The sequence below is a fragment of the Oryctolagus cuniculus genome, chromosome 5, assembly GCF_051225735.1.
Source record: "Oryctolagus cuniculus isolate XC-2025 breed Fujian yellow rabbit chromosome 5, ASM5122573v1, whole genome shotgun sequence".
NCBI classification, from domain to species: Eukaryota; Metazoa; Chordata; class Mammalia; order Lagomorpha; family Leporidae; genus Oryctolagus; species Oryctolagus cuniculus.
In genome coordinates, this window is record NC_142871.1 from 16,722,780 (window position 1) to 16,745,458 (window position 22,679).

At 48.1% G+C, this 22,679-nt stretch overlaps 1 protein-coding gene and 1 non-coding gene across 3 annotated transcripts in view; one reads left to right on the forward strand and one right to left on the reverse strand.

Moving 5' to 3' along the window:
* AKAP12 (A-kinase anchoring protein 12) overlaps positions 1 to 22,130 on the reverse strand; it is a 115,093-nt gene extending 92,963 nt beyond the window's left edge. The window contains exon 1 of one of the 2 annotated variants that reach the window (XM_008263684.5): positions 21,498 to 22,130. In XM_008263684.5, the coding sequence (XP_008261906.4) occupies positions 21,498 to 21,659 (162 nt within the window). In that variant the 5' untranslated portion in view covers positions 21,660 to 22,130. Of the gene's footprint in view, positions 1 to 11,573; positions 11,687 to 21,497 lie in introns of those variants that run through there. The other variant, XM_070073414.2, reaches the window with a different exon arrangement.
* On the forward strand, positions 13,236 to 13,338 carry LOC127493328 (U6 spliceosomal RNA). Its single transcript, XR_007923385.3, has one exon. It is a non-coding gene; the product is annotated as a U6 spliceosomal RNA (small nuclear RNA).
* Positions 22,131 to 22,679: the final 549 nt, after the last annotated feature.

Below are 22,679 nucleotides of genomic sequence, written 5' to 3' on the forward strand. Positions count from 1 at the left end.
CTCTTAAAGACCAAAATCTACACTTCTCATTTGCATATGGCACAACCTGGAATTCTGAGCTTGGGAGTTAATTAAATACAGTCAGCCTGGCCTAAACACCAATTCCACATCTGTGGATTTGACCAACCACAGGTAGAAAGTAGTTGGAGAACTGGGAGGGGGTTGTGTCTGTACTGCATGAGTGCAGACTTCTCTCCTGTCATTACTCCCCAAACCACACAGTGCGACAACTATTCACACAGCACTGACCTTGCAGTAGGTTCTGTAAGTCTTCTAGAGATGATGTAAGTATAAGGAAGGGTGCGCATGGGTTACACACAAATATTATGCCATGTTTTACAAGAGACTCGGGCATCCAGGATGTTTGTAGGGGTCCTGGAACCAATCTCCCTCAGATGCTGAGAGACACCTGTGCTCCAATGGTCTCTGAGCGGGGTAGACCACAGTATGAATCTAAGGGTCTGGGGCGGACGCTGTGGCGTAGCAGGTAAAGCCGCCGTCTGCAGTGCCAGCATCCCACATGGGTGCCAGTTCAAGACCAGGATGCTCCACTTCCTATCCAGCTCTCTGCTACGACCAGGTCATTGGGCCCCTGTACCCATGTGGGAGACCCGGAAGAACCTTCTGGCTCTGGACTGGTGCAGCTCTGGCTGCTGCAGCCAGCTGGGGAGTGAACCAGCAGATGGAAGACTCTCTACCTCTGCTTCTCTGTAACTCTGCCTTTCAAGTAAATAAATAAAATCTCAAACATACACAAAAATTAAAAAAAATATTTTAAAAAGCATCTAAGGGTCTATTTGCACCCTCTCACATTTTAGCTTAGAGTGAATATAAATTCAACTAAATGCCTAGCTTATTTCACTCCCTGATTGTAAAGGGGGTTGTCTTTCATCCTCAACCCCCTGCCATGTTGATCTAACTGCTAGTTTTTCAAGTCTTGAAGCGGGAAAATGCTGGGGTCATGGTTGCGGCACAGTAGTTTAAGCTGGCATGCCGTATGGACCCTGTTTCAAGTCGTGGATGCTCCACTTGTGATCCAGCTCCCTGTTGATGTGCCTGGAAAAGTAGTAGAAGAGGCCTGAGCATTTGAGCTCCTGTCACCCATGTGGGAGACCTAGATGGAGTTACAGACTCCTGGCTTCAGCCTGGCCCAGCCCTGGCTGTCCCAACCATTTGGGGAGTGAACCAGCAGATGGAAGATGTATCTCTCTCTCCCTCTTTCTGCCAATCTTTGTATTATTTATTTGAAAGGCAGAGAGGCAGAGAGACACAGAGTGAGAGATCTTCCATCTGCTGGTTCATTCCCCAAATGGCTATTATCAGCCAGAGCTGGGCCAGCTGAAGCCAGGAACTTCATCCAGGTCTCCCACATGGATGCAGGAAGACTCTCACAGGGGTGGAAATCTTCCACTGCTTTCCCACATGGAGCAGCAGGAAGCTGGATCAGAAGTGGAGCAGGAGCTGGCGCTGTGGCATAGCGGATAAGGCCGCCGCCTGTGTGGGTGCCTGTGCAGTCCTGGCTGTTCCACTTCCAGTCCAGCTCTCTGCTATGGCCTGGGAGGGCAGTGGAGGATGGCCCAAGTCCTTGGAACCCTGCACCTACAAGGGAGACCTGGAGGAAGCTCCTGGCTCCTGGCTTCAGATTGGTGCAGTTCCAGCCACTGCAGCCATCTGGGAAGTGAACTGGCAGATGGAGGGCCTTGGAGGACCCCCCCCACCTCTCCACCTCTGCCTCTCTGTAACTGCCTTCCATATAAATAAATAAATCTTAAAAAAAAAAAAAAGGAAGAAGAGCACACATATGGGATTGTCAGCTGTGCAGGTGGCAGCTTAACACACCGCACCATGGTATCTGCCCCTAAAATAAATCTTTAAAAAAAAAAAAAAAAAGCAGAAGGGAGACTGTATGGGCCTGGTGTTGTTATATGCAAATTAGAAAAGTGATAGCAAGTCTTAGCAGGTCACATGACCTGCTTCTACACCCAAACAGCCCTAAGTGCCTGGCAGCAGCTGTCTCCAGGTCATGATGAGGCTGAGAAGAGAAAGGGGAAGGTCTGACATAAGAGGTTGAGCACTAAAGATGTCATTGTCCATGTAGCTGCAGGTCTTAGTAATATGTCCCCAAATAATAACACACCCCTAGAAAGGCAGAGCACACTGGGGTCTTAGGAGTGGTCTACTATCCCAGAACTTAAAACATGAGAGAGAGCTGATCAGCATCACAGCCAAGGCCAGCTGTGCAGTGGTCTCATACCCACTGCTAGCCCCAAGACTAGGAGGAGACCTAGCAGGTGTGAGAACTCTGATACTGAACTCAAGGGCTAAGGAAACAAAAGCTCTATCTTTTAGTTAATGTTTCACATTATTGTCTCATTTTAAAAATGAAAGTGATCTAAGCACTTTACAGAAGTTATAAACTATTGGTACAATAGAGAAAAAACAAGCATAGGTGCCCAGAAAAACCACCTACGAGATACTCAAACCCAACAAACATAGACCAATTGACAGGCATGGAGGGAAGCAACTATATATTTAAGATGAATTCATTTATTTGAAAGGCAGAGTTACAGAAAGAGAGAAAGGGCCGGCGCAATAGGCTAATCCTCCACCTAGCGGCGCCGGCACACCGGGTTCTAGTCCCGGTCGGGGCGCCGGATTCTGTCCTGGCTGCCCCTCTTCCAGGCCAGCTCTCTGCTGTGGCCCGGGAGTGCAGTGGAGGATGGCTCAAGTGCTTGGGCCCTGCACCTGCATGGGAGACCAGGAGAAGCACCTGGCTCCTGGCTCGGATCAGCGCGGTGCGCCAGCCGTAGCGCGCGGGCCGTGGCAGCCATTGGAGGGTGAACCAACAGCAAAGGAAGATCTTTCTCTCTGTCTCTCTCTCTCTCTCTCTCTCTCACTGTCCACTCTGCCTGTCAAAAAAAAAGAAAGAAAGAAAAAAAAAAACAGAGAGAAAGACAGAGAGAGAGATTGATTAATTTTCCATCTACTGGTTCATTCCCCACATGGCCCCAACAGCCAGAGTTGGGCCAGACTGAAGCTAGGAATCCAGGAGACAGGATCTCCATTCAGGTCTCCCATGGGTGCAGGGGCCCAAGTACTCAGACCATCTTGTGTTGCCTTCTCAAGCACATTAGCAGGAAGCCGGATCAGAAGTCAGCAGCTAGGACTTGAACCAGTGCTCCAGTGTGAGATGCCAGCAACGCTGCACCACAATGTTGGACCCAGTATTTCTGCATGCACCTGACCCTTAACATTTCAACACAAAAATACACTCCAGACAGGAGTGAAATGCCCTAAACTTGTTCATCCAATCCCATCTCTTTTACTCAACACCAAGTTAAAGTTTTGTGCAAGAATCAACACATAAAGTTACACTGAAGAGAAGGGCCCATAAGTGGGTATGTTAAATATATGTGCAAACACAAATGTGCTAATCTTTTTTAAATAAAATTTAGTAGTTATTTATTAGGAAGCAGGAATCAGTAGATTGTTGATGCCATTTACAAAGTCATCTTACAAAGAATAACCCTCGATGCATTTTAGGTTTCACAACTTTCTTAAAAGTGAGGTTATTATCCCAGAATTTGGGGTTATTATCCCAGATTATAGTTATTTGCTTTTTTAGTCATCAAACTATGAGACTTACAGTGATCAGACTCAAGGAAAAAATAAATCAGGGTCTTTCTCAAGTTCTTATCTGAGGCTGAAATAAACCAGCTGGGCAGCTCACAGCAAAGGAATCACGAGCTCTGGGGATTTTTCCTTCTTCATGACCATAAAAAGCAAAAAATGAGTGACATTTCCCTCTACTCCTATTTGCCAGAGGAAGAATTCGCAACTCCATTCAAGAAGGCGTTGTTTGACCTTCCCCGGATCTTCGTTCAAGTTCACATACAGTTACAATACCTCCAGTATTCACTGCAGGAGCTGCAGAGAGTCTGAGGAACCCAATCCTTCACTGCTTTTAACCCCACAGTTGTACAACCGTCTCTGGCCCCAGAAAAGACAGCTAAGGGAAACTCTGGGGCATAATGCGGTTTGCACCAGCATGCTTTGCACTATGCACCATGAAGTGCCATAGAAATTGAGTCTGTAAACAGTTATTACTGCAGACTGAAAACAAAACACTGAATCTGATACAATTATCCAGATGATGCTAACAACAAAATTAACCCAAAGGGTACTCAATCCAAAAAATTCGGAATTGTCCTATTGTGGCATCGATTTTCAACTTCATTTTCTCCTGTCATCCGTCTCCTTGTCCCTAATACCAGCAAGTCTAATAAGAAGGTAAAAAAATTCAGGGTGGGTGCTTGCCTGGTGGGTAAGATGCTGCTTGGCCAGCCTGAGTTCCAGCTCCAGGCTCAGCATGGCCAGCTCTGGCTCTGGTGGGCAGTTGAGGAGTGAACCAAAGGTTGCAGTGGTTGGAAGCTAGCTCACTGTGAGGTAGGCAGGCACACATGGTTCTCTCTCCCTCCTTCTCTCTTTGTCTCTGTTCCTCAAATAAATACATAAAGAAATAATTTAAATATATATATTTATATTTTCATTTCAGGATAACCAGAGATACTTCCCAATTAATATACATTTAAAAGGTGTGACAGACATATCACACATTTTTCCTAGAGGGTAAGAATTTATGTTTGGTTAATTTAAAAATTAAAGGAAATAAAAATCCACTCTTTCTCCTCCAGAAAAAGAGAGAGAAAATGCCTAAATATCCTAGAATTACCCTCGCAGCCCCGGCTCAGAACTATAAAGCCAGGCTTGGAGTTCCCACGTGCGTCCTGAAGGTTAATTACTGGCTTCACATTGCTGCCGGTAATAAATTCAGAGGTCGCACTCTGGTATTCAAAATTCCACACAGCAAAGCCACAAAAGACCTCTCAGGCTTCTCAATTACTACTCTAATTGCACTCTTTTCTCCAAACCCGGTTTTTCACTGTATTTAGGTAAAGACGCATATTCTAATTCCCCTATTGAAGATGGATAATTAATATTAACATGCTAAGCAATTGAGAAACAAACCTCCTGAAGGTGAACCCACACCCTGAGGGCCGTTCCCGCCTCACTCCTGAGTGCCTCCTTTTCTCAAGCAACTCATTCTTCAAAGATTCACCCTAAATTCTGTTTCCTCCATGCCTCCTTGCCCCCCATCAGTTCTCTCCCTGCCTTTGACCCCTCTGACGCCTGTGCCTCTTGGGCAGTATCAAGTAGAGACTGTGGGTGCTACAGCCACCCCTGACTACACAGGCACTCAGATGGGTCCCCAGCAATACTTAATATTGGTAGCAAAGACCCCAAGTCCTTTCAAAGGACCCGTAGGTCTTCCTCTTCTTCCGATATGGATTTAAACACCATCTGCCTATTACCACTTGCCATCACTCTCTAAATACTTTTTAAAAATTTTATTTAGTTTTTATATTTTATTTGAAAGACAGAGACAGGAGGGAGAGACATACAGAGAGATCTTCCAGCTGCTGGTTCACTCTTCAAATGCTTGTAGCAACCAGAGTTAGGCCAGGCCTTGGCCAAGAACCAGAAACTCAATCCAGGTCTCACATGACCCAGCCACTTGGGCCATCATTGGTTGCCTGCCAGGGTGCACATTAGCAGGGAGCTGGATTTGACAGCAGTCGGGACTAGAACCGGGCACTCTGATGTGGAATGCCACTGACCCAAGAAGCATCTGAATCATTACACCAATCAATGCCATACCCTCTTATTCCAAAATCACTCAGTGAAGAAGCAGGGGCGGCATTGTGCATAGCGGGTTAAGCTGCCGCCTGCAACCCAGGCTTTCCATATGAGCGCTGGTTCGAGTCCCAGCTGCTCTGCTTCTGATCCAGCTAGGGAGCAGGGCTAACGCACCTGGGAAGGCAGCAGAAAATGCTCCTCCAAGTCCTTGGGCCTCTGAACCTACATGGGAGACCTGGAAGAAGCTCTAGACTCCTGGCTTCAGATCAGCCCAGCTCTAGTCATTGTGGCCATCTGGGGAGTGAACCAGTGGATGGAGGACCTCTCTCTCTCCCTCTCTTTCTCTCTGCCTCAGTAACTCCACATTTCAAATAAATAAATAAATAAATCTTTAAAAAAGAAAAAGTATTTCACCCATGACATCCATTTTTCTCTAGGCATTAGCTGATAGCCCTAACGCTTTATTTTGGGGGTTGAGAGTACAACTGCACAGGGCAAATCTGTGACTTTTGGTCCAGCCCCTCTTGAGGGTAAAGAGTTAATTCTGCCACCACTCTGGTGGCACTCTGGGTAAGGCACAAGCTGAGTTGCAAGGGCCACAAGCACTGGCTGAGACTTTCTCTGCCCAGTGCAATCTTTCAACCATGACCTAGTTCCCTGGATACTTGAGCATTCTCCGCATTCCTCTGTGTCATGGAGGGATGGTTTACTTGAAATTCGTACTGTCGCAACCCTAGATAAAACAGCAGGGCCTTTTCTGTCAGCACAAAGTCTCCATACAGGACAAAAAAACTTTCCTGCTTTCAAAAGACTTCAGCATATCTTTAATTACTATCAAAAGAATAACCAATCTTAATTTCAACCAAAGCAAAATTTTCTATATTACAAACAAAACAAAGACTGGTATACAAGGGCCATCAAGCTAAGTTCAAAGCACACTTTTACTGTGAGGGTTTAGAATAAAAAAAAAATCAGCTATAAAATCAATCAACTGAGTTTTTACTCATTACAATCAAGCATTTTTTGTTTAAGCTATATATACATACCAGCTCTGGCTAGGGCTGAAAAAGATACTGTAATAATCTGGATTTATTTAGTAAACATTAGTGGTGACATTTTCCACTGCTTTTCAATAACTTATTCCATATTAAACAAAGCAGAACCAGAACAAAAATTTCCATTTAAATATTTAGATTAATGGTATAGAAGTCAGGAACTCGTGCCTAAATAAGGATTAAACATGTTATTTCTGAAGTAATTAAGAAAAGTTCATTACAGAAAGACTGGCTACATGTTCGCAATGTCCTGCTAATCAGAATCCCAGCCTTGCCTTTCTTGTGTGACACCCCACCCCCAACCCAAGCTGTCTTGCACTGCTTCTCTATTGAAAGACCATAATCTGATGGTATTGAAAAAAGTAGACCAGGGACTGGCCTCATGGTGCAGCGGGTTAAACCAGCGTCCTACACTGAGTGCAAATTCAAGGCCCAGCTGCTCAGATCAGAGCCAGCTCCCTGCTAATGCACCTGGGAAGGTTGTGGGAAATGGCTGGAGTGCTTAGCCCCTGCCAGCTGTATGGGAGACCCGGATGGAGAACCCGGCTCCTGGCTTCGGCCTGGCCCAGCCGTGGCTGTTGGGGCCATTTGAGTAGTGAATGAGTAGACAGAAAATCTCTCTTATCTCTCTCTCTCTTTCTCTCTCTCCTCCTCTCTCTTTCTGCCTTTCAAATAAATAAATAATAATAATAAATACATAAAATAATAAATACATAAATAAATAAATCTTTTTGGAAAAGACTGACCACATGCAATGTTGAATTTTCCACAGCATTCACTGTGACTGGTGTTGTGAAAACTGTTTTACATATAGCCCCAAGTGAAGGATAATTTCAAACAAAAGTTTCCAAGGAGGCAGTCTTCAAGAAGCTTGTCATAACTCAAGAAAAAATTATCCCCATGAACTGAAAATGTTAACAGGTAAAGAACCACCAAAGACATCAATAATCTTGTTTTATGTATCACAACAAATTATACTTTGTAGAGGACCGCAAACTACCCAGGAGGCAATGAAGCAGGCCTTAAACAAGGGTGGCCGTTACCAGGGAATCACAATAGCAAATGAGCACTGTGGCCAGCAAAGCCCAGAGTCTCCAAGCCTAAGAAGTCATAGGCTCAGGCACAAAGCGAAACAGCAAACCATAAATCGCCGTCTGCATGACAAACCAACGAGCAGACAGACCCTGGAGATGGGAAACATTTCAAAGAAGAAATGCCTTCCTTGGAAGTAAAGATAAGCATCCCCCAAGCAACCTGAGTTCTCTGCCTAAAATGGAAGGAAGGAGGCCACCAGCAGGCTCTTTCCTTTTCCCAGGACCCAGATGCGCTGGGTAGAAGTCACCGCTGCAGGACAGAGCCCTGCTGGGCCAGCTGCTCCATCCAGAGGCGTCCGTCCTATCTGCTCTTCCGTTCCACTGATACTCACCTACTCTTCCACCTGACCGCCCCCACGACCACCACCCATGGGTCCTTCCACGTCACCATCTCTTGGCCCAGGACGCTTGGCCTCCCATTGTGCTCACCTGCCCACCACTCCACAAGCCCGGACTGTCCCCATGCCGAGGGGCTCTGCCCTGACACAGGCCACCATCAAAGAGCTACAGAACTCAAGAACCCCCTCAGTCATGACCTAGAGTAGAGAGTGTAGGGCGAGGGGCTGGCGCTGTGGTGCAGTGGGTAGAGCTGCTGCCTACAACGCCAGCATCCCATGTGGGCAACAGTTCAAGTCCCGGCTCCTCTGCTTCTGATCCAGCTCCTTGCTAATGCACCCAGGAAAGCAGCGGAGGATACCTAGGCCCCTGCCCACAATGTGGGAGACCTGGATGGACTTCTGGGTTCCTCCTGGCTTTGGCCTGGCCCAGCCCCAGTCACTGCAGTCATCTGGGGAGTGAACCAGCAGATGGAGGATCTCTCTCCTCACTCCTTCTCTCTTTCTGTAATTCCTTTAAAATAAATAGCCATGGCTCAGTTGGTTAATCCTCTGCCTGTGGCACCGGCATCCCATTTGGGCACTGGGTTCTAGTCCCAGTTGCTTTCTTCCAGTCCAGCTCTCTGCTGTGGCCCAGGAAGGCAGTGGAGGATGGCCCAAGTTCTTGGGCCCTGCACCCACATGGGAGACCAGGAGGAAGCACCTGGCTCCTGGCTTCAGACCGGTGCAGTGCCAGCTGTAGCGGCCATTTGTGGGGTGAACCAACGGAAGGAAGACCTTTCTCTCTATCTCTCTCTCTCACTGTCTATAACTACCTGTCAAATTAAAAAAAAATTTTTTTAAAGAAAGACTGCTGCAAACCTCTTCTCTGTGAGTCCCAAGTTCTTACTATCAAGTTACCGTCTCCTCCTGAAAACACCTTGACTGCAAACAGTTGTTGTCTGGCACGGTTGGTTATACGCCAACAGGAAACTGAAACCCCACGTCAAATCTAAACCCTGCACCAAATCCCACTGCACCTGCAAATCCCTAGCACCTCACCATATGAAATTGCTTGCACACAGTCCCCCCACGCACCCCTTCCAGCTCACTGCCCTGCGCTGCCTCCTAGAAGCTCACTATGCACTTGGTGGCATCTGGGCGGCTGTGCTTTGCTCAAAATGCTTCAGCAGCTATCTGCTCACTGTGCTGCCCTTAACCTGATCAGCTGCAACTTCATTTAATCTCCGAAACACGCCCAGGACTTGCTGTCCTCCTGCCCAACAGCCTTTTGTCTGCTTGGTACTTCCCCCAAAATGTTCTCTTCTTTTTACAGCAGTTATCTGGACAACTCGCTGAATGTACCCATAGCACCTCACAGTGATTCTCCTATTATCTGCCAGACTTATCTGAAGCTTTGTTAGTGAGCATTTCATGCAGAGAAGCCTCGCCAACCTCCCCAGATTAGGAGTGCTTAAGGTTTATGCGATTTTGCTTTTATTTTCTTATTTTCCAAAGCATCAGGACTGCTGCTTTCCATATGGTAGGTGGTTGGGAAATTCTGAGTTGACCACTTTTAATGCATAAAATTACTACATACCAAGAAAACAAATTAAGTTTAGAAGATCACACCTGTTTCCCACTTCTTTATATTTAGGTATGTATGATTTCATCATGACCATGAGAGAGACCAGGGTAATACTGGAAATACAGAATATAAAACTACTTTAGGGGCCGGCGCTGTGGCATAGTAGGCTAAGCCTCAGCCTGCAGTGCCAGCATCTCACATGGGTGCCGGTCCATGTCCTGGCTGCTCAACTTCTGATCCAGCTCCCTGCTAATGGTCTGGGAAAGCGACATAAGGTGGCCCAAGTGCTTAGGCCTGCACCCACGTGAGAGACCCAGAAGAAGCTCCTGGGTTCTGGCTTCAGATCGGCCCAGCTGCGGCCATTGCAGCCATTTGGGGAGTAAACCAGAGGATGGAAGACCTCTTTCTCTCTCTCTCTCTCTCTCTCTCTCTCTCTGCCTCTCTGTAACTCTGCCTTTCAAATAAATAAATAAATCTTACAAAAAAAAAAATCAGCACTCTGATATGGGACGCTGGTATTCCACGTGGCGGCTTACCCTGCTGCACCACAACACCAAGGCCAGGACGGAGTTTCCCTGCTTACCCTACTCCCAGTATAGATCTTGGACTACAGGCACCAGTAGAGAAGTATTCATGGAAGAGTGAATCGTAAGCAAATGGCCAAGAGAGCCATAACCCTATCCTGATCTTCAGCAACTTGGTTTGAAGAATTCTTTAGAGATTTTGCACTGGCTAAATGCAGTAAACTAAGCCCTTGGCTACCTGTGCTCACCCAGCACAGCACAGGGAGTTTTGCGTTGAGAACTGAGTACGTGAACACTGAGAAAAGCTCCTTCTTCCCGGTAAGGCTAACAGCACTCAGTTCAGCACCTCTTTGCCCTGAACAGCACAGTCTGTTTGGACAAGCCTGGACTGGCAGCACACTTGCGTGCAATACAGTAGCACCAAGGATGGAATGATGGAGGGGAACTGTTTTCCTTTATACTCCTGCAGATGTGTGGAGAAATTACCGATCTGAATCCCTCCCTGTTAGCCACCCCAGCTCCAACCTCAGTGAATCTGTGCACGCTGTCACCTAGGCCAGTGACACCTCTCCCCACCCCCACCCTGTCAGCTTGAACCCCTAACCTCTGATGACCATTTCAAGACTACAGAAAGACTCTGACATTGCCTGCCTGGGATTCTGATCTGGTAAATCTAGGAGGGTGGCCAACACACCAGTTACAATGCCCCATGCCACACTGGAGTAGCTGGGTTCAAGACCTGGTTCCCGACTCCTGCTTCCAGGTCCTGTAGACCTTGGAAGGCAGTCATGATGGTTCAAATGATTAGATTCCTGTAACCCATGTAAGAGACCTGGTTTGAGTCCCTGGCTTCTGTCTCTCATCCTGGCCTAGTCCTGGCCATTGCAAGCATTTGAGGAGTAAATCAGCTGATGGAATCTCTCTTTCCTCTCTCTCCCTCACTCACTGCCTCTCAAGTAAGTATAAATACTAAAAAAAAAAAAGAAAAAAATCATCAAAACCTCCCCATGTGACTACACTGCACAACCAGGCTAAGGAACCAGGAAGTGTCCTCTCTCTGGCTACCCAGCAGCTTGCAATGTCTGCATGGAACACACTAAAGACCAACCAGCGACTCGTAGTAACCTCCCCTTCTTAAATTTTGGCTTATCTTATTTACAGATTAAACAGAGAACTGACACTTTACTGAAACCAGGATTAAAGGTAGGCAGAATGAAACTACTGGGTTTCCCCTCTTTTTAAAAATATCATGGAGAAACCACGAGGAAGACAAAAACCTTTGAACTTGAATGAATACTTACATTGAGAGAAGCCTACTGGTGTCTGGGAAAGATTCCGGTTTCCATGCTTTGAACACCTACGTCTTCCTGGGAAAACAGTTACTCCAGTTAACTGAGCCAGGCTGCTGCGTATAAGAACGCAGAGCGAGTTGGGGGAGGGCCTGCAGCCGACTGCTTCCCCAGGGGCTGACTTCTGCTGTCCCCACTGCCTGATCCCAACATTTCACGGTTCAGAAATATGAAGAAATTTCTGGCAACTGCACGATTCTAGATTATTCTCAGGGGAGAAACTTTAACATGGACAGCTAAAGAAGTAGGTCATTGTCTGAGCAAATGAAGTTAGAAGCTGTTTACTAATTTCAAAAGGAAGAGGAGGCAGTAAGAGCAAGACTGCTCGGCCCCAGCCACATCTTCGCTCTTACACAGGTCTTTCCCCCAGCTTACCCTTTGAAAGGAAAAGTCTCTACAAATTAATAGTAAAACAAGCCAAGGCCTTCAGTCCTCCGAAAGCCAGCTCAGGCCACACTCGAGCAGCACACAGAAGACACATATGTGATCTGCTGGACTGCACGATGGAACCAGAGGCAGACAGACCAGAGTGAAGGCAGGGGAAAGCAGGTGCTGTCCTCCACAGAGCCAGAGAACCTCTCTGGAAAGTCAGTTTAGCAAAGGCTATCAAAATATAAGATGCAGGGGCCAGCGCTGTGGCAAAGCCACCATCTGCAGGACTGGCATGGGATATGGACACTGGGTTGTGTCCCAGCTGCTCTACTTCTAATCCAGCTCCCTGCCTGAGAAAGCAGTGGAAGATGGCCAAAGTCCTTAGGCCCCTGCACCCATGTGAGAGTCCTGGATGAAGCTCATGGCTTCTGGCTTTGGCCTGGCTCAGCCCTGGCCATTGAGACCATCTGGGGAGTAAACCAGCATATGGAAAATATCTATCTCTCTCTCTGCCTCTGCCTCTCTGTAATTCTGACTTTCATATAAATAAACAAAAATATAATGCATTGATATCCTTCTGTTGTGGGGAGTGGGACACTCAAATTATATTGTAGGGATAGAGAGTCCTGGCTGGGCTGGGAGAGAACCCCCCCCCCCCAAGACTTACTACAGGTGCTTAAGAGGTGAGCAGAAAAGAGAAAAGCAGGTTTTATTGAAAGGCAAATGGCCAGTGTACACTCAGATGTAAGGAAGAATCACCCCACCCAGGCTGGGGTCATCGTTTTTTTATAGGATGAGGGGCGGGGCCTGATTGAAGAGCCAAAGGAGGCAGGGCTTGGGAAGAGACGGCCGCACACGTGGTGATCTAAGCTTCGTGGTGTCTGCTGCCTGATGGAAGCCGAGCTGCGCTGCACGATGAGGAGTGGGTGTGCTGAGCGTTCAGCCCTGCTGATTCAGCGTGGACGGTGACGGGATTCGGGCGGTGCAGGTGGCTTGGGTGTTGGCAGTCCTCAGCTCCTTGTCTGTCACTGACTCCCTGCCTAGCCACATCACTTTAATTCAACAATTCCACTTTCAAAAACCTACCCTAGAGATACTCTGGGGCCCATTAACACACAAACAGATATCTGAAAGTAGCATGTTCCTTGCATCGTTATTACAACAAAACACTGGGAACATTTAAACACGTGGGACTGGCTAAATTATTACAGCGCTATTTAACCCACAAGAGAGAGAGCGACAGCACTCACTTCGGCAGCGCATATATAAAAGCTGGAAGGATACAGAGATTAGCATGGCCCCCACATAAGGATGATACACAATTTGTAAAGCATTCCATATTTTTTCAGGAATGTGCAACAAGTTTTGCCCCTTTTAGACACCCACATCCCACACTGGCAGGTCAGTTCAAGTCCCAGCCACTCCACTTCCAGTCTAGCTGTCTGCTAATGCGCCTGGGAAGGCAGCGGACAACGGTCCAAGTCCTTGAGCCCCTGCCATCCATGTGGGACACCAGGATGGAGTTCCTGGCTCCTGCCTGGTTCAGCCTTGGCTGTTGTGGCCAGTTGGGGAGCCAACCAGCAGACGGAAAATCAGTCAATCTTTCTCTCTCTCTCTCAGCCTTTCAAATAAACAAATAAATAAATATTTACTAAAGAGAAATGTATGTAGCTATGAATAAGAATGGCAGTAGAACTTTACTTTATGATAGGATATCCAAAACTTTTTTAATAGAAAGCTTTTATTTAATAAATATAAATTTCATAAGTACATTTGGATTATAGAGGTTCTTCCCCCTCATATCCGCCCTCCCACCCCCAAACCATCCCACCTCCCACTCCCTCTCCTATCCCATTCTTCATTAAGATTCATTTTTAGGGCCGGCGCCGCGGCTCACTAGGCTAATCCTCCGCCTAGCGGCGCCGGCACACCGGGTTCTAGTCCCGGTCGGGGCGCCGGATTCTGTCCCGGTTGCCCCTCTTCCAGGCCAGCTCTCTGCTGTGGCCCGGGAGTGCAGTGGAGGATGGCCCAAGTCCTTGGGCCCTGCACCCCATGGGAGACCAGGAGAAGCACCTGGCTCCTGGCTCCTGCCATCGGATCAGCGCGGTGCGCCAGCCACAGCGCGCCGGCCGCGGCAGCCATTGGAGGGTGAACCAACGGCAAAGGAAGACCTTTCTCTCTGTCTCTCTCTCTCACTATCCACTCTGCCTGTCAAAAAAAAAAAAAAAAAAAAAAAAAAGATTCATTTTTAATTATCTTTATACAGAAGATCAACTCTATACTAAGTAAAGATTTCAACAGTTTGCATCCACACAGACACACAAAGTATAAAGTACTATTTGAAGACTAGTTTTACCATTAATTTTCATAGTACAACACATTAAGGACAGAGGTCCTACATGGGGAGCAAGTGCACAGTGACTCCTGTTGTTGATTTAACAATTGACACTCTTATTTATGGTGTCAGTAATCACCCAAGGCTCTTGTCGTGAGCTGCCAAAGCTATGGAAGCCTCTTGAGTCCACAAACTCCAACATTATTTAGACAAGGCCATAATCAAAGTGAAAGTTCTCTTCTCCCTTTAGAGAAAGATACCTCCTCCTTTGATGGCCCCTTCTTTCCACCGGGATCTCACTCACAGAGATCTTTCATGTAGGTCATTTTTTGCCACAGTGTCTTGGCTTTCCATGCCTGAAATGCTCTCATGGGCTATTTAGCCAGATCCAAATGCCTTAAGGGCTGATTCTGAGGCCAGAGTGCTGTTTAGGCCGTTTGTCATTCTATGAGTCTGCTGTGTGGCCTTTTTTCCACGTGGGATGGTTCTCTCCTCTTTAATGCTATTAATTATTATTATCAGACACTTGGTCTTACTTATGTGATCCCTTTGACAATCCTATCTTTATGATCAGTTATGAACTTAGGTTGATCACTTTAACTAGTAAGATGGCATTGGTACCTGCCAACTTAATGGGATTTGGTGTCCCCATGGCAAGTTTTTAGTTTTACCTTTAGGAGTAAGTCCAAGGGAGCGTGTACCGTAACTGTCCATCTCCTCCCTCTCTTAGTCCCACTCTTTTTTTTTTTTTTTTTTTTTTTTAAACAGGCAGAGTGGATAGTGAGAGAGAGAGACAGAGAGAAAGGTCTTCCTTTTGCCATTGGTTCACCCTCCAATGGCCACCATGGCTGGCGCGCTGCAGCTGGCGCACCGCGCTGATCCGAAGGCAGGAGCCAGGTGCTTCTCCTGGTCTCCCATGGGGTGCAGGGCCCAAGGACTTGGGCCATCCTCCACTGCACTCCCGGGCCACAGCAGAGAGCTGGCCTGGAAGAGGGGCAACCGGGACAGAATCCGGCGCCCCGACCGGGACTAGAACCCGGTGTGCTGGCGACGCTAGGTGGAGGATTAGCCTATTGAGCCGCGGCGCTGGCCTCCCACTCTTATTTTTAACAGGGATCAACTTTCAATTGGATTTAAACACCTAAGAATAATTTTGTGTTAAGTAAAGAGTTCAACCAATGGTACTAAGTAGAAAAAGAAAATACTAAAAAGAATAAAATAGTAAGCCATTCCTCGACAGTCAGGACAAGGGCTGATCAAGTCATTGCTCCTCATAGTGTCAGTTTCACTTCTACAGGTTTGCTTTTAGGTGCTCAGTTGGTTGTCACAGATCAGGGAGAACATATGATATTTGTCCCTTTTAGGGACTGGCTTAGACTATCCAAAACTTAAAGCTACAGATCTAAAAGTTATGATCTTATTTGTTAAAAAGAAAAGATGGTGCTATTGTTGTCTTTTTCTTTTAAAGACTTATTTATTTATTTGAAAGGCAGAGTTACAGGAGAGAGGAGAGAAAAAGGGGAGAGAGAGATCTTCCACCAATTGGTTCACTCCCCAAATGGATGCAACAGACAGCCAGGGCTGGGCCAAGCTAAAGCCAGGAGCCTGGAACCCCATCCATCCAGGTATCCCACATGGGTGGCAGGGGCCCAAGTACTTGGACCATCTTCCCTTGCTTTCCCAGGCGCATTAGCAGGGAGCTGGAAGAGAAGTGCAGCGGCCAGGGCTTGAATGGCCACTATGCTGGCCCCATCATGTTATCTTCTTTCATGTTTCATAAAGTTTCTGAAATACTCAAGGAATCTTCAACACTAGTTTCACACTATCATCAACCTAAAAGGAGTAGGAACTTCCACCACTGATTCTAATTACATATTTATTTACACTCTCAACCATTAACATTTCTTAAAATATCAAAAAAATCCTGTTATATAATGACTGTAAATAGGAATTATTTTAATAAGAGTAAACAAATGCTTTTATATGATAAAGCCCTTGTGATTCAAGATTAATATCAGATGTAGTCAGCTGCAAATAAAAAAAACACTATTTGTGATGTGAAATATGAAAGTATGTATAATTGAAATTTACTACAAATTATTAGTATTTTACCCACATTTTTCCATTAGCTATCCTATTGCATGAGAAACAAAAGTATATTTTTATGTTCAAAATCTTACTTACATTGTATAATGGGGTTCTATTCCAGGAACATGGCCCAAGATCTAAACAGACAAGTCAAATTACTGTAACTATAGATTCTTCAAGAATGTATTGATAACCAGTATACACATTTGCATGGGACTTCTAACTTTCCTCCAGCTTTTTAGATGTTTTCTACGATATCACTTCATTAAAGTTAAGCTTATTTTAAATTATAACTTTTGTTAGGTTATAAGGGAACTAGGCATTAGGTTCAAGGATATTTAGGTTTTTTTTTCCCAAGAGATAAAGGGACTAACTATATTTTTTTGAAGAATGCTGAGTACCATAAGCCAGTTTCTCACCTCACCAACAACTACAGCACCTGCAGTGGCCAGGAATGAACACCACTTAGCTTCATTCTTCTCCCCTAGTGTTGTCTAACCTCAGAGTACAAGTTACAGCTGATGAGGACAACATAATAGACAGTACCCTTTTTAAAAATATATACTTATGAGCCGGCGCCGTGGCTCAATAGGCTAATCCTCCACCTTGCGGCGCCGGCACACCGGGTTCTAGTCCCGGTCTGGGCGCCGGATTCTGTCCCGGTTGCCCCTCTTCCAGGCCAGCTCTCTGCTATGGCCAGGGAGTGCAGTGGAGGATGGCCCAGGTGCTTGGGCCCTGCACCCCATGGGAGACCAGGAAAAGCACCTGGATCCTGGCTCCTGCCATCAGATCAGCGCGGTGCGCCGGCTGCAGCGGCGGCCATTGGAGGGTGAACCAACGGCAAAGGAAGACCTTTCTCTCTCTGTCTCTCTCTCTCACTGTCCACTCTGCCTGTCAAAAAAAAAAAACAAAAAACAAAAAAAAAATATATATATATACTTATTTTATTTATTTGAATGAGTTACAGAGTGAGGTAGAGCCAGAGAAAGAGGTCTTCCATCCACTGGTTCAATGCCCAAATGACCGCAACGGCAAGAGCTGAGCTGATCTGAAGTCAGGAGCCAGGAGCTTCTTCCAGGTCTCCCATGCCGGTGGGTGCAGGGGCCCAAGGACTAGGGCCATCTTCTATCGCTTTCTCAGGCCACAGTAGAGAGCTGGATAGGAAGTGGAGCAGCCGGGACTCAAACAGGAGCCCAACGGCACTGCAGGCCGGGCTTTAACCCACTGAGCCACAAGGTCGGCACTGTAATTTTGTCTTTTAACAATGTGATGTGACCATCGTCACAACCACACCTCCAATTTCTGGTATCTTTTCTAATCGGAAAGCAGTACTTCTTAGCTGGGAAAAATCCATAGCAATACAGGTAATCACACAAACAAAAACATCACTCTTTAAGCAAACATCTAATTCTCTCCTAATCACCTTAAATTATGGCCCTTTTAGTGTAAAACTATAAGGAGAGGAAGCACCCTGTGTTAGGCTGCGTTAGGCTGGGGGAGGAATTATGAAAGCAGCTGGCACCTTAACAGTTTTGACACACAAACACATCCTTAAATCTACGGACCAGACACTGGATTCTTCTGTTTGAGTTCATCTCTGCGCTTTGCAGAATCGTGGATCCTGTAAAGAAATGGAACCAAAGCTGCAGGGCTGACAAGAGTCCTCACCTCCCTGCCTGCCTGCGACACTGGCCACACCCTGTTCCATCTCCAGCTCTGAAGTCACTATACCGAAGCAGGAAATACAGCCAGGCTGAATCAGGGCGTGTGAAGTCAAGATTCGCAAGTCATTTTGTCATCAACCATCCCACCCTGTGGAGCCACCTGAATGAAAACACTCTTTCCAAGACAAATTTTTAAAAACAGACAATTGAGAGAAAATGGGAGGCTTTGCTCACCACCTGTGGTTGGGTCACCTAATCTCCCTGACCCTTGCAGTGGCTAAAAAACCCTGGCCAGGTCTCAAGGTCAATCGAACCCGACAAGCAGCTGATCAAGCCATTTCCTCCCAGAATTTACATATGAATACTGCAAATATTACTGATTCCTCCGTTTCAATTTACATGCACCATAGATAAAACCAAGACTTCTTTCTCCTGCATCTAAAGGTTGAGTAAGTTTTGATTAATACAGGAGTCATCAAAAGTTTAACTCTCCATTTGATCTGCTAGGTCTGAGAATTCAACTAGTCTGATGTCTTTTGAGCTATGGAAACTTAATGAATAAAATTAGCAGAAAAAAAAAAAAGAAAGCAAAATGCACTGCTAAATAGCATCAGATAGGAAATTTTTTTTAAATGTGCTAACAACCTCTATGTAACGCCAACCATTCTATCCAAAAAGGTGAAAATGATGTCTTAGCCTCAATCTCCCCAAATGTCCACAGATCTCAAGAAAGTTAAAGATAGCTAAAGAATCACAATCACGTAGCAGTCTTATCTGAGCCGTTTAATGTATTTGTCTATTTAAGATTAAAGTCAATTTGAAATTGCAATGTTAACAAGCACTCTTTCTAGAAAAAAAGAAACCAAAATCTGACTGTTTCTTGCCAAATTGCTCACTTGATCTATCTTGATCTATTAATAGCCAAACAGACAGTGACTATCTGATACATGAGACTGATCATATTGAGAGGGTCAAAGGTTAAACAGAAAATGTGGATTGGCCATTGCATTCCCCAATGTGATAATCTCTAATCAAAACCAGGGAGCCACCAACATCCCTTCCTTCTTCCCTTAAGTATTTTTTTAAATATTTTATTTATTTATTTGAGGGGCAGAGTTACAGACAGAGAGAGGGAGAAACAGAGAGAAAGGTCTTCCATCTACTGGTTCACTCCCCAAATGGCTGCCAGAGCTGTGCCAATCCGCCCAGGAGCTTCTTCCTGGTCTCCCACGTGGGTGCAGAAGCCCAAGCACTTGGGCCATCTTCCAGTGCTTTCCCAGGCCATCCGCGGGGAGTCAGATTGGAAGAGGAGCAGGCAGGACAGATGCCTACATGGGATGCAGCGCCCCAGGCAGAAGCTTAGCCTACTATGCCACAGCACCTGCCCCACCTTGGTATTTATGGAGTGCCCACTGTGTGCTGGGCAGCATGCCCATGGTCAGCACACTCCCTGCCTTTGTGCAGCACTCAGAACAATCAGGACAACACTTGGCAAGCCCCGAAGGCCATCAATGTGGGAGCGGCTAGGAGGAAGAGTCCATGGAGCTGTGGGAGCCCGGAGTGCCCGCTGCGCGTACTTGGAGTCAGAAATGCAGCCAACCAGGGCAGAGTGATGGGTGCTGAGTCACTCTCAACTCAGACGTCCTTTTGAAAAGACTTAGGTCTTCAATACCTGAGCAATAAATTCTGCCAGTGGAAATGAAAAGCTACATATTGGAATCAAAGATGCATGTAAGTGTATTGATTTGTCTCCAAATTGATAACTGGGCAGCACGCCAACAAGTTCAATGATATGCTGGATGTCATTTAAGTAATTTTTTTTTTTACAGGAGGCTGGTTGGCTGCTTCAAGATGGTGGTGGCTAGGAAAGGGAAGGATACAGTTATGGAAGAAGGAAAAAGAAGACAATGGGAGGAATATCTTCAAGAAATTCAAGTCTCTTGGGAAGGGAATAAATCCCACATATTTCAGGGCCCACAGTTAACACCTGAAGGAATATAAAAGTGTGGCGGGGGGAATGGCCCACGACTGCCAGTTTTTTTAATAATTATACCATAAAACCACTGTCAGCACCAGACTGTAAACACTGGCCGTAGAGCCATTTTGATAGTTGCTGGCATCAGTGAGTAAATGTGACTTGGACCTCAAAGGACCGCATATTCCTGAGGCTGGCTTAGAAAATCTAGATAGCGGAGGCACAGCACTTCTGGTTGCCTAGAGACCACGAATTTCACAAGTAGCTGTGAGTTAAGACTGGAAGGAAAACTACTATTCAGAACAGTCTGTTTGCCCCAACTAGACCAGGACGGCTAACAGCTCAAGGCACTGAGGTCACAGCTCTACCTAGATTGCAGTTTTCAATTTTACCTAGATTGCAATCCCCTCCCCCGCAACTACACATCTACACCTCTAAGATGTCTCAAAGGTTCTGCTTTACTCGCTGTACCCCTCCCCCCGTTCCACGCATTCGTGTTTTAAGTAGGGTGACCCACGTCTGCCTATAAGGATGTCACAGAGCGCGCTGGGTGTGGCTCGCTGATGCACACACAGGTTGGATAATGGATCTGAAATCCACGGATCCCAACAAGCCACAGCCCCGAAGGTAGTGGGAGAGTAAGAACGGAGCCCAAAGACCGCGAAACGCAACATTTCCAGCAGTTTGTGCGCGGGGAACGCTTGCTCGCTCGCGCCTGACCACATCCTGGGAGAACTTCTAACTACTCCTCCGGTATCTGTTTATCCCGCGGAGTGCACAGGCCACGAAGCGAGCGAAAGCCAGGGCAGGACGCCGGCTTGTTTGCGAAACCTGTCATTCGTCTTGGAGACGCAGCGTCCGCCCAGGTCTTTGCCCTGGCTCCCAGCGAGCTGCACCCCGGGCGCGCAGCACCAGGAGACAGTGTCTGCTCCAGCCCCTGCCGCAGAGGACTGGGTACCAAACCGCACCCTCCGGGCGCAGCTGGTGCCACGGGCAGTGCCCGGTAGCTCCGCCAGCCCCCAGCACCTGGGTCCTGCATCTTGGGACCCCGGGCCCGGAGAGGGAGGGGGAGGCTGCAGACGCTCGACTGGGGGGATCCATCCCCCGCAGATGCCCCACGCCCCACTAGAGAGCGAAGGGGGAGCGAGAGAGAGAGGTTCAGGAGCAGCAGTAGCAGGAGGCAGATTTTATTACTGCGGATGGCGCAGTCGCCTCCCCGGAGAGACCCGCGACAAAGATGCAAGCCCCACGCCGCGCGCTCGCTGCGGTGCCGGCCCCGCCCCGGGGCAAAAGACCCTGAATTCTCACTCCCGAGTTCGCAGAGGGGTCGGACGGGCTGGGAAGTTCTCGCTGGCGGGACTCCGACACCTCACCCCTTCTCTCCCAGCCCCCCACCCCGCTCCCGCCTCCCCCAGGCAGGTGGCCCAGCGCGCCGCCGGTACCTTGCTGGCGGGGTCTGCAGCAGTGATGGCGGGATCCCCGGCAGTGCTGGGCGCCGCCTCAGCGGAGGGGCTGCCGCGGCTGGCCTCGGGCTCCGCCGGCGTGGCGTCTCCAGCCTGCGGCGGCTCCGGGCTACGCTGCTCGGTGGAGCTCCCGGCGCCCATGGCTCCTCGGTGGTTCTCCCGCGCCCTGCCGCAGGGTTACGCCTTCCGCAGGTCGCGGGGCTGCAGCCGGAGCGCGGAGCGGTGCGCTCGCGAGGTCCCGGGAGCGCCTTCCCTCCGCCGTGCTCCTGCGGACGCGCCCAGACTGCGAATGCAGGAGACGCGCTCGCGGCAAACTCCTTAAAAGAAAAAAAAAAAAAAAGCCACCTCTGAGCCTCCTCCCCCGCCCGGTTTCTCCCTCGCTCCATCACATGAGCACGGCCCCGGACACGCCTTGCAGTAGCATCGAGGACCAGAGGCGGGCCAGACGCCAGCCGGGGCCGGGGAGCCGCGCGGCCCGCCCCCGGGGCGTCTCCCGCGCCTACCCGGGGCCAGCGAGGCCCGGCAGAAGCAAAGCACGCGCCGGGGGGCGCGGGGGTCAGCGGGGCTGCGCTGGACGATGGCTCCCCCGAAGCGGGAGCGAGCCCACACCCCGTTCGCTTTCCTCGGCCTGCGTTTGAACAAGGGCTCCCGCCTCCGCCCCGCATGCCCCGGCGCCTCGCGAGTGTGACCATATTAGGGCGGCTCACGTGGCCGGAGCGGGGAACAGGGAGGTTAAGGCCGTCGGGCCCCGACCTGGGAGGTGCTGCCTGGGGTCCCCCTTGCGTTCGCACCTTCGGAGCCGGTGGTGCCAGCCCATGCCATCCGCAGGGGAACGCGGGGCGAGGAGGCGGCTCTGCAACTGCACCTGTCCTTTGAGGGCCCGAGGCCGGAGGTCACCGCTCCAGGCCTCTTCTCGCGTGCGCGCTCCAACAGGAGGGCCTGGATGTGATGGTTTGCCTTCTGTGTTCCTCAGAAGGTCAGGACTTGGAATTATATCAACCCCAATGGCTTGCATTGTACCCCTTCGTTCCCGTTATACCTACATAGCAGGCAGTCGGTTTAATTGAGACTCAATTTAAATTTTAGCTGGATTGGTTGGCCGGAAGCACTAAGTTGATGGGGCAGCGAGACCAAAATTCTCCCAGCCGTAACTGGCCACTA